The sequence below is a fragment of the Nestor notabilis genome, unplaced genomic scaffold, assembly GCF_000696875.1.
Source record: "Nestor notabilis isolate BGI_N333 unplaced genomic scaffold, ASM69687v1 scaffold10065, whole genome shotgun sequence".
NCBI classification, from domain to species: domain Eukaryota; kingdom Metazoa; phylum Chordata; class Aves; order Psittaciformes; family Psittacidae; genus Nestor; species Nestor notabilis.
In genome coordinates, this window is record NW_009930722.1 from 967 (window position 1) to 12,833 (window position 11,867).

General features: G+C 54.6%; 1 protein-coding gene across 1 annotated transcript in view; it reads right to left on the reverse strand.

The window, feature by feature from the left end:
- Window positions 1-4,927: 4,927 nt before the first annotated feature.
- Window positions 4,928-11,867, reverse strand: part of FAIM2 (Fas apoptotic inhibitory molecule 2) — a 13,919-nt gene continuing 6,979 nt past the window's right edge. The window contains exons 6-12 of the mRNA XM_010015546.1: window positions 11,456-11,506; window positions 10,900-10,939; window positions 10,369-10,406; window positions 9,229-9,316; window positions 8,331-8,426; window positions 6,666-6,719; window positions 4,928-5,077 (exon numbers count right to left, since the gene is read on the reverse strand). Coding sequence (XP_010013848.1) covers window positions 4,928-5,077; window positions 6,666-6,719; window positions 8,331-8,426; window positions 9,229-9,316; window positions 10,369-10,406; window positions 10,900-10,939; window positions 11,456-11,506 — 517 coding nt within the window. The remainder of the gene's footprint in view (window positions 5,078-6,665; window positions 6,720-8,330; window positions 8,427-9,228; window positions 9,317-10,368; window positions 10,407-10,899; window positions 10,940-11,455; window positions 11,507-11,867) is intronic.

Consider the following 11,867-nt stretch of genomic DNA (forward strand, 5'->3'; position numbering starts at 1 on the left):
CTGCTGTTCTGTATCCACAGGATGAGGAGCAGAGGGCGCCAGGAGCTCAGGAATGCAGGTGAACGGCTCCTGCCTGAATGGGGCCTTTCTGCCGCGGGAGAAGGAAGAAGGAATCCGCAGGGATCCGCAGGGATCCCCCGCATCGTGGCAAGAGCTGGCAGCAAGAGTCCACCCTTCGAAATGCCTCAAGCAAGGAAAGGGACGGGGGAAAGGTGGAAAGATGGGAAAAACTGAATAAAACCATCCCCCTTCTCCAGAATTCCCTTTTTTTTGAGGTCTCTGAGTCACTCTGTTTGTATTTATGGCTCCCGAATCCCCATCCTGGGAATGGGAAACAGCATGATCCCTTCCTCTATTCCAACACCCTTCCCGTATCCCACATCCCAGCAGCTTGGGCTGCTCCCACCTTGATTAACCAAATGACTCTTTACCCCTGTCCCACAGCCGAGAAAACACAGGGAAAAGCATCCTTGCTGCAGAAATCCCTCCTCCTGTAGCTGTGGGATGGAACGCCTGGAATTCCATGCTTTAGGACACAAATCCCACACCTGCATTTGGGCACAAAGAGCCCCACTGGACCAAGATGCCACAGTTGGGATTTCTCTCCATGGAGAGAATCAGACCTTCCAAGCTGATGGAGAGAGGTTGAAGCTGTCACCTCCCAGTGCTGGCATCCCTTTAGGTCAGGTGAATTGCTCTCTGGAGGCATTTCTCTTCTGCACTGACTTCCCACTGAGAAAGCTACACCAGTAGTACACCAGTAGTACCTCCCTCTATACCAGTACATCACTCTGTATCAGTAGTACATCATTCTACATCAGTACATCAGTAGTATATCAGTAGTACATCAGCAGTACATCAGTAGTATATCAATAGTACATCACTCTACATCAGTACATGAATAGTACATCAGTAGTACATCAGTAGTATATCAATAGTACATCACTCTACATCAGTAGTATATCAATAGTACATCACTCTACATCAGTACATCAATAGTACATCAGTAGTATATCAATAGTACATCACTCTACATCAGTACGTCAGTAGTATATCAATAGTACATCACTCTCTGTCAGTACATCAGTAGTACATCAGTAGCACACCACTCTGCATCAGTACGTCAGTAATACATCGCTCTCCATCAGTACATCAGTAGTACCTCAGTAGTACACCGCTCTACACCAGTAGTACATCAGGTTGCTTTCCAGAGCTCCGCAACGCGCCCCCTGAGCCCATGCCTTGCTCACCCCAATGGCTCACCCTCGCTTCCTGGTGTTTTCATCCTGTGGCCACTTAAACCCAGTCTAAGAGAGAAGAGGATCCTCTCTCAAGGAGCTCTTTGGACCTCAGGTCTCCAACACATGGGTTATGCCAATGGGATGAGGTTCAACAAGGCAAAGTGCCGAGTCCTGCACTTGGGACACAACAATTCCCTGCAGTGCTCCAGGCTTGGGGCAGAGCAGCTGGAAACTGCTCATGGAAAAAGACCTGGATGGATGGAGCTGAACGTGAGCTTGTGCCCAGGCAGCCAAGAAGCCCCCAGCACCCTGGCCTGGCTCAGCACCAGTGTGGCAGCAGGGCCAGGGCAGTGACTGTCCCCCTGCACTGGGCACTGGTGAGGCTGCACCTCGAATCCTGTGTCAGTTCTGGGTCCCTCACTGCAAGAGAGACATTGAGGTGCTGGAGCGGGGCAGAGAAGGGCAATGGAGCTGGTGCAGGGCCTGGAGCACAAGTGTGATGGGGAAGGGCTGAGGGACCTGAGGGGTTTAGTGTGGAGAAGAGAAGGCTCAGGGGGGACCTGATCGCTCTCTGCAACTGCCTGACAGGAGGTTGTAGTGAGGTGGAGGTCTCTGATCCCAAGTTACAAGCAATAGGTCAAGAGGAACCAGCCTCAAGCTGCCCCAGGGCAGGTTTAGCTGGAGCTGAGGAACAATTCCTTGCCCAGAGGGTGCTCAGGCATTGGAACAGGCTGCCCAGGGCAGGGCTGGAGTCACCATCCCTGCGAGTGTTCACACCCCAGGTAGACGAGGCCTCGGTGACGGGATGAGCTTGAAGGTCTTTCCCACCCTGGTTGAGTCCATGGTTCTACTTCTCATGCACGATGCCTGTGCTAGAGCTGTGGGCATCTGATTGCTCCATGTAGGATTGTTCCTTGGCCATAAGCAGGGAAGGGGCAGCCTGGTCTCTAATGGTCTAATGGTTCAAAGGGGTCTCCTTTAATGGTCTCCATTGGAATTTTACGCCGTGTGACATAACACCAGGCTCTTGGTTGTGTTGTCAGTGTTAAGGGGATGAAGCATCATCTGAGGCCTTCCTTCCACGGAAACCTCACGCCAGCAGTTTTGCACCAGTTTATTAGCAATGTCCCAAGAAAATACAAAACCCTATTTACAAGGAGCTCACCGGACACAAGGAGCAGGGGCCACGGAGCCGAGAGGGTGCAGAGCGCAGGTAAAGGACATCCACAGGAGGAAGAGAAGCAGCCTTGCACCTCCCCTGCGTGGATGGGCGATGAACCCAGGAGGAACATGCCCATAAGCTACATCCCACCCCTAATCCTGTGTTACTCATCCTCATGAGGACTTTCACCTCCCTGAGCATGTTACTCACTGCTCAGCCCAAGGGCTTTTGGAGGATGTGGCTTGGATGGAGGCAAGAGAAGAGGGCGCAGGACACATGCATGGAGGGGCAGGAGCCATCCCCATTGGAGTGGCCTGAGATGGAGCAGGTTCCATGCAAGCTTTTCCCACACCGGAGCACAAAGCCAGGACGAAGCAGCAGCAAAGTCCCTCCACACCAGAAGGAAAGAGCCAGAGAACCAGAGATCAGCTCCGTGTTCTCCTCCCCAGGGCCAGGCTGAGGGGTCCCAGTACAGAGATGGGGCTGGGTTGTCCTCCAGAGGAGGAGGTTTGGGACTATGTCATAGGCAGAACTCATCACATTGCTCCATTCTCCCTCCTCAAAAGCTGGAAAGCAGAAATACCCAAAGGCCTTTAGCTGTGAGCACAAGGCGGCCACAATCTGCTATTCCAGAGGTGCCTGCGTGGGTCTGAGCCAGAAAATTCCCACTTTAAACTCCTATTCCATCAACTTTTAGGTGCTTCCCATGCTGAGCCCTCTCCCAGTTCTGCCTGCTCAGCAATTCAACCTGTGTCTTTCTCTGCAGAAATCAGTGTGTCATGAAATCAATGCAATGCAATGCACAATCAGTGCAAAGCAATGCAAAATCAGGGCAAAGCAATGCAAAACCAGGGCAAAGCAATGCAAAACCAGGGCAAAGCAATGCAAAATCAATGCAATGCAAAATCAGTGCAGTGCAATGCAAAATCAGGGCAATGCAATGCAAAATCAGGGCAATGCAATGCAAAATCGGGACAATGCAATGCAAAATCAGTGCAATGCAATGTAAAATCAATGCAACGCGTTATCAATGCAATGCAAAGCAAAATCAGTGCAATGCAATGCAAAAGAGCCTCCTTTATCCCTAAAATCACTTAGGATTTGGGTTCCTTTTTGGTGCGGCGAGGAAGCTAAAGGAGAAGGTGTCACTTGTGCTCCTATATGAGCACAGCCACGGGGGTGAAGCAGCTTCCCTTCTGTGCAGTAACTTTCCTGTGCCCAAAGCACGTGTGGCCGCAGGACACAGCATGTGAAGGGGGGAAGCCGGGGCAGAGAACGTGCGGGATGGAGCGCTGGGGCTCAGCCCGTCCCCAGCGCGCTGGAGGCAGCTCCGTGACGCACTTGCCATTCCCGGGGCGATGGGAGATACGGCTCCTATCAGCAGGAGGGATCGCGTCTCAAATGAGAGCAAAAGGCTTCTTATCTCCAGGGTTAGACATTAGCCAGCTAAGCCCCCAAAGAGGGAATGTGAGCAAGGGCAAGGTGGAAAGTTACCACCAGTGCCCTCACTGACATCCCTGTCTGGGAGAGGAGAACTGGGAAAGGGCCAGAGCACGAGGAAGAGGCAACAGTGGGTTTGGTTTGGAGCAGCAGGACTTCAGCCGCAGCAGTAATGCAGCCTGGCCTCGGTCCGGGGGTTGTAACCACTTAAACCCATTGATTTCACACAACCAAGGAGGTTTGGGAAGGGTCAGATCCTTATGGTGGGTGTCAGGATGTGGCCTCTCATTCCCCACATCGGGATTTGGAGTCTCTTCCATCTCTGCCAATAATCCTCCCCTGTGGGATCATGCCTCTCCCAGGTTCTTCAGGGAGAACTGACATCAGTGTCCCCTTGGGCAAATCCACCTCAGTGGTCCTGTTATCCCACCCTGGAAAGGAAGGAAAGAACATTCGAAGCCCCACAGCAAAGGACACACAAGAATTCCTGCTTTGGGGACATTAGGGATGTCCCCAGAGAGGCTGCACATCCTGAACAGCAGGTTCCCTTGTGCCTGGAGGACTGTTTGCTGGGACATCCACGGGTGATCCCATGCTCTGCATTCCTAAATGCAGGCACTGCCAGGAATCTCTCTCTCCCAACGGATGCAGGAGAGAAAGGATTCCCCTCGCCTTTCCCCTTCATTCAGGCAGTTTTCCTAGCAAAATTCCCCACTCCTTCATGTTCTATTCCCTTGCAGAGCTGTTCTGCAGCCCAAGAGATGCAGGACTCAGACAGGCAACTCCAACAGCCTCTATGGAGAGGAAGACCATGGTCTCATGCCTCTGGTCTGGTTTTGAGCTCAGGAGGATGGAGGGAGCAGAAGACACAGAACACTTAAGCCCTGCTTCGCTTTCTGGCTCACAAAGACCTAACAGCATATGTACAAGCTGCACGGGGATCCCGGGGGCTTTGCTCAGCTGGGTGGATGGAGCCACAGGCCAGAAAGGGTGGATTTGGTTTGGTTTGGTTGGGTTTAACCCTCTGCTTGGAATCTCTTTCAAACACTTGCATCTTGGCAGCGGAGCTGCTGCTTTGCTGCGCTCACTCCTGGCTGGAGCCAAAGAACTGGAGGAAGAAGGAGAAGATGTAGATGATGTCCAGGTAGATGTTGAGGGCTCCAAAGATGTATTCCTCAGGGCTGAGCGAGTACCGGCGGTTCCCCATCAGCATCTGGGTATCGAACGCCAGGAACTGGGAGGAGAGGGGAGGAAAAGCAGTGCAGTTACACGGAGGTTTGGCACCGGGAGGCGAGAGGAGCTCTAATGACAGGACTTCTCCCAGTTGTTTCACTGCACCCAGGGGAAAAATGCAGCCACCTTTTATGGGCTGTGGCTGCGATTTAAAGGCTCAGAACAAGGCACTGAACAAGCTGCAACTTTCCCCTTCCTTCATTTCTTAACATTTGAACCCTGGGCCCAACTATGACTCCAGGCCTTTTCCTTCATGCTTCATCCATCCCAGATGTGTCCCGGGAACAGTTCTGGAATTGTTCTCCCTGTTCCTATGACTTATTATTCCCAACTTCCCCACTTCAGAAGCTGCTACATAATAAGGTGGCCTGGACCCAACATAGCACCATCAGGACAATAAGAGCAGGAACCCCACATCCCAAGGTCTGCAGCACTGCAGGAGCCAGACCCAGAGGGGATTTAACACCTTCCTGGGGTACAACCACCACCGAGTGCTTGGCACATTGAAACCAGCGCAGTGGGAACCCGCTGCCCCTTGGGAACACGGGATCAAAGACGGGATCAAAGCCTGCACCTTGTTGCATCACTTCAAGTCCAACGTCTTCTCCCATCTCACCATCACTCTGCAGCAAACGTCTTGACAGCTCTCCAGGGTTGGCACCTTCACCATGGCCTGGGGTCAAGTGGCACCTCTGCCCTCCCCAGCCATAAATCACAACTGATCTCCCCAGACACCATCAGCCTGGGCTGAAGGTTCATTGTCGGGTTCTGACTGAAGTTTATGGGGTAATTAGATGATGTTGAGCCCACTTGTACTTTATGGAGCAGTCCTGAGCCGTGAATCACAGCAGAAACAGCCGAGCTCCCTTGAAATGACTTTTATAGCTAATAAATGCAATTGCTCAACTGCTCTTATTCACCACGTGCCCAGTGGGCACCACCTTGAAGCCCAAGGCAGCCTCCTCCTGACCCCCCCACCCTGAGGTAACACCGAACATCTTCCCAGACAACTCCCATCGCTGGGTGCAAGCTCGGCGCTGCCGGGACTTGCTCCAGGAAGACACTCGGAGGAGGGACCAACAGGGAGCAATGAAGAGCAATGGAGCCTGTTCAACATTCCTTGAAGGACCTGCCTGGCTTCAGGGCTTTCCCTGCCTGCAAAGAACCTTCATCCTAAACCAGGGCCTCCTGCTGGCTCCCTGCTGGTCCAACTCATCCCCAATCCCTGGCTCTCTCCTGCCCCACCAGATCTGATGGGACCTTGCTTTCTCTGAGCCCTGCATCCCGGCTCCCACTGCTCTGCTGCAGCTTAATCCTGGCTTTTCCCACTCCAGAGAGGCCTTTTTGCCCTGGACCTACGGTGTTTTCTGCTGTTCACACCTTGTGTTGCGCAGAGAGCATGGGCTTGCCAATGACAGCACCCTCTGCGCCAGCGCTGTCACGTACACCAGCACCTCGGGATGGGGCTGAGGTCACTGCAATTACTCCTGAGCTCTGCAATCCCGACACTTCACTCTCCTCCTTCCCCTTCCAGGCTCGATCCTGCTGCTTTCCCTGCCAGCACATTCCCAGGAGCAGCACCCACTTACCATAGTGAAGATAATGGCACCGAGCAGAGCGTAGATCGCGTGGAGCCACGGGACCTAAAGGCAAGGAATCCATCAGTCAGTGCCTGGGGGAGAACTGCTCCAGGAGGACGTGCCACAGGAGAGGGCTGAGCTCTAACAGGGAGGATACAAGGGAGGGAAAGGGCTCTAATAGGTTGGGATGGACTCAAACTACTTGCACGGGTTCTATGGTGGATCTTCCCATGGCAAAGAACACGTCGCTGTGCCTCAGTTTCCCCTCTCCCTACGGCCTTTGTGTCCACTTGGGTTTCTGAACAGCCTCTTTCACCACGTGTCCTTATGGAAAACTCTTGGCTCTATCCTGATGGAAACACAGTTTGCAGCAGCCCTGCAAGGTGTTTGTTACCCAGACAGGGCTGATCCCATTGGAAGCAGCACCAAACACTTGCAAGAGCCAGGCCCAGCTTGAACCATCAACCCTAACACTTCAGTGTGCCCATGCACCGGGGTCCCAGCGGGGAAGTCAGGGGGATGCAGAGCAAAGCCTCGGCTGTGGCACAGCGGCACTGATGGAGGAGCTGCAGGAGGAGGTGCCCACACGGAGCTGATTCAGCCCCAGCTCGCACCTTGCTCCTCACAGAAACAAGCTCATTACAAGCCTGCCCCGAGCTATGCTTATCTTGACACGCTGCAAGATAACGAGCAGTTGTCTCAACAGCTTAATGGCAGTGGCTTGGCGCTGGAGCTGCTTCACCCGCACGTTTGCACGGGAGGAGAGGCGCATCTCCAGCCAAGACAACCAGGTCCCAGCTTGGGAACCCAAGTGTGTTTGTCCATCAGCAGAGAGACTGCAGGGCAAGCGCCAGGGAGTGTCTCTGCAGGTCTGGCCCTTCGAGTGTGACTCAGGTGCCCAGAAAAGCCGAGTGAGATGTAAAGGATTTGGAGGTGACTTAAAGGCTGTTGTGATGGAAGCCGGGTGCCTCTGTCTGGGGCTGATTGGTGGTGGCTGCACAGCCCCACACACCTTCCCTCTTTCATGAGCATCTCTCAGGCTCCGGGTGGCAGCTCACCCAATGGGACACTCCTGGATGGAGACCAGACACCCCGTCCTGTCATGGCAAACCCTCCATCAGGTGTGGTCACAACCAGCTCCGATGCAAAGCAACGGGGTCACAAGCACAGCTAAAGGCAGCAGTGACCAGCAGGGCCAAAGGAAGGGGATGGACCCATCCAAGAGCGTTAAGGTGGTCACCTTTCACCAGGACCTGAGGGGTGCTCATCTGCGAGCCTCGGGACCTGGTGCGGTGTGAGCACAGGCAGACCTGGACAGACAGACAGACACCCCATGGCCCTTGTCCTGCCCTGAATGTGGAGCAAGAGCCCTCCATGGGGCAGGACTATGCTTTATTGTGCTCACTACACTGGTGATACTGGAGGGGAAACTGAGGCCCTGGGATGGGATGTTCCGTGGGGTCACTACACAGCTCCAGGACAGAAGCCCCAGCCTAGCGCTGTCCTACAACCTGCCCTCCGACTGTGCAACAACCGCCTGTTCCTTCTGCATCTAGGACCCCCTCTGCATCTAGGACCCCCTCTGCATCCAGGCTCTGCTTTTAGTAGCTCAGCTCCAGCCTTGCACCAGGATATGTCACTGGTGGGGATGGAGGGGCACAGCTCAGTACTCACATATTGGTAGGGCAGTATCACAGCCAGGATGATGCCACCGAAGAAGAGGACCATGAGCATCACGAAGAGCACCCCCTGGTAGGAGGTGAAGTCAAACTGTGGAGGTGAAGAGCAGCACGTTAGAGGTGTAGAGCGCTGAAATGGGGCAGGGAGGGGACCCCCGGGGCCATAGGGAGAGACCTCCAGCAGCAAACCCTTCCTGCTTCACCCACACCTCAGGTCCTACAGCTCAACACCAGCCTGGAGAAGAGAAGCTGCTGGAGACCTCAGAGCAGCTTCCAGGGCCTGAAGGGGGCTACAGGGATGCTGGGGGTGGGACCTTCCTCAGGGACTGGAGCGATAGGACATGGGGTGATGGGTTCACACTGAAACAGGGGAAGTTCAGGTGGGATACAAGGAAGTTCTTCCCTGTGAGAGTGCTGGGACACTGGCATGGGTTGAACAGAGAAGCCGTGGCTGCCCCAACCCTGGCAGTGTTCCAGGCCAGGTTGGACACAGGGGCTTGGGGGGGAGGTGTCCCTGCCCAGGGCAGGGGGTTGGAGCTGGAGGACCTTGAGGTCCCTTCCAACCCAAACCAGGCTGTGATTCTGTGGAGCACAGGCCCAAATCTTTCCATACCCCCTTTACTGCCCCGGAGTATGAGGACTCAGTACTCATCACATGCCTCAACCCCAGCAGCCCATCACACACATTTGTGCCAGTGCCCTTCTGCACCCCACAGCCTGATGCCCCCATTCCAGCCCCCTCTATACCCTGACACGTCCCTCACCCCCATACTCCGCAACCTCCACTTTCCACCCCAGCACCCCTCAGGTTGCTCCTGCACCCACCTCACCCCCGGCACTGCCTGACCCTGTGTGAGCTGCTGATCCCGGGGGGACTGACAGCAGAACCTCACCTTGGTCTGGAAGCTGAAGATCACGACAGACAGACACACCAGGGCAGTGATCCCCAGGCACAGGAGGACCGACTTGGTGTTGTAGTAACTGCCAAATCAAGAGGGACGTGTGGGAAGAGGGGTTACAACAGCAGCTTAGCGGAGATGTGCAAGGAAAATGAGTCCCAGGGGCACACATGGCACTGGAGTTAGCAATTCCCCCTTTCGTGCATAAAGGGAAGAGCAGGGAATACGAGGAAGAGAGAAGCTGGGTTTTCCTCCTGCTTTAAGTAAGGAGGGTGGGCAGGAGGCACGTCTGGAGCTCAGGAGCAGCAGAGGTGGGGACACGTGCTATAAACATCTCCCTGTGCATGGACAGATGGAGAAGGGGAGGATTCAAACGGGGAGGGAATGAAAATAGAATGACAAATGTCACTGCAGCACAATGGGAAAGCTGCAACCACCGTTACGCTACGGATGTGCTTGGGATGGGGCTTTGGGGCTTGGGAAGCTGCAGGAAGGAGGGATTTGAGCAGGAGGAGGCTGTTGGAGTTGGTTTGGGTGCCTGAGCACGGGTTTGGGTGCTCAGCCCTAGGAAAAGCCAGTCCCTCTCTCTCCTCTGGTGTGATTCGGGAGCAGCATCACTGGTGCTTTCCCCCCTCGCTGCTGAAGCTGCTGCTCTCTTTGTCCCAGCACGGATCCATCACCACCCACTGGCTCATCTGCTGCATCACCAGGGCCCCACGTGAGCCAGGGCCGAGCCTGGGAGCGGGTTGTACCAGGGACAACACAGGCACAAGGGAGCAAGAGCACAGAAACCCTGAATGTGCTGGAAAAAGCCTCCGTGTCCCACTGCAGCCCCATGTGCCCGAGCGGGAAAGGTGAGACCACAGGAGAGCCCATCCCTGCAGGACCTGTCTTGTCCCTGGCTCTCCAGTGCTCTCCTGCAGGGTTTAACATAGCCAGAGCTATGTGTGCCTCAGCTGGGACAGGGAAGGGGACGATGCCACCACAGGTCTTGGCTTTCAGAAGCATTTTCAATAGGGAAGCTCAGGCTCTGGAACAGCTCCAGGCATCAGTGGCCCGTCTATTTCACACACAGGGAAGGCTTTTCTGCAGGGCACAGCACCAGAAGCATCCAGAGACCTGTGCTCAACCTACCTGGAGAGCATCCCAGTGAGATAGGCCATGGAGAGCGTCTGGGAGGGGAAAAGAACCACATTACTTCTGCATTCATGGCCCAGGGAGAGACACGCAACAGAGACATTCCAGGTGTGGAGATAAGGGCAGCAAAACCTCACACATGCTCAAGAGAAGCAGTTTTCACATAGTTTCTAATCCTCCAGTGACTGATCTCCATGGGGCAGGTTAAGATGGGGGCAGGCCACCACCCTGAGAGCACCCCCGCCTCCTCCATCCCTCTACCCTGGGGTAAAGCTTGGACCTGATCATCTTAAAGGTCTTTTCCAACTATGATTCTACCCGTCTTGTACAGGACACCAGCACCCTACCCCGCTCCCCACCACTGCCCAGCTGGACATCCCAGTTCAATCACAGCTCCTGAGCCCAAGTGCAGGGCAAGAAGAGGATGAAATTCCTGCTTTCTGCAGGAATCCACACAGATCATCTCTCCCGCTTGGAGCCAGGCCGGGGGCAAGGGCAGGGCAGATGTGGTCCAGATGTGCTACTTACAAAGATGCTCAACAGGATGAGATTCCATGGGAAATACCTCCTGCAAGGGAAGGAACTGCTCAGAGGAACAGGGGTAGCACAACGTAAGAGGTGCCACATAAGGGGCTGTGGCAGGGGTGGTGCGAGGGGACAGTCATCCTGGTGGGGGTCAGAGTGGGTTTGGGGTGCTCCTAGACGAAGAGACCATCACGTCCCTGGGATAAGGGATGTCCCCGTGATAAGGGATGTCCCTGTGTAAGTGCCCTGCTCCATGGAGAGCAAAGCCCATCCTCTGCAGTGGGATTCAGAGGACTCAGTGAGCATTCAGAGTTCCACAGCGATGCATTTTGCTGCGACCTTCCCTTCCAGCTGCAATCTGAGCTCAGCTTTTCATGCTGCGCTGCTGCAACCCACAACTACATCAGGCCTGGAACTACCGCTCCCACCTCAGTCCCTGCAGCACGACTGGGTCAGCTTGACCCTGCATCTCTGACGTTGCGGGGGATGCTTGAAACAAGAGGGAAACTCATCCTTCGTTTTGCAGGGCTGTGTGAAAGCCAAAAGGAAAAGGTTTTACCTGGGTCCGGAGCAGCAAGCGAGGATCAAGTAGGTCACAAAGAAAACAGCACTGCAAAGAGGAGGAAAAGAGGAGTTTAGGGAGGAAAACCCAAGCGTGGAGAGTTGATGCAGGAGAGGAGGGAAGTGTCGGGGCTCTGCTGCGCTGTGTGGAATGCAAACACCGTGTCAGACGTTGGGTGGGAATCAAAGCAGTTGCTCCCTGTCACTGCAGCTGCTTCTGCATCATTGCTTGTGCCAGTCTCAAGGTGGGACCAGCACAAACACCCCTGAATGGGTTTAGGGCATTCAGGTCCTGGGGAGATGGGGCACCTGAAGCGTTTGCTGCTGACGCCTCATCAGTGCAGGAATGGAGATGGGCAGATTTTGCTCCATTTCAGGCACTTCCAGGTGTGGTGGCATCAAGGCTGGAT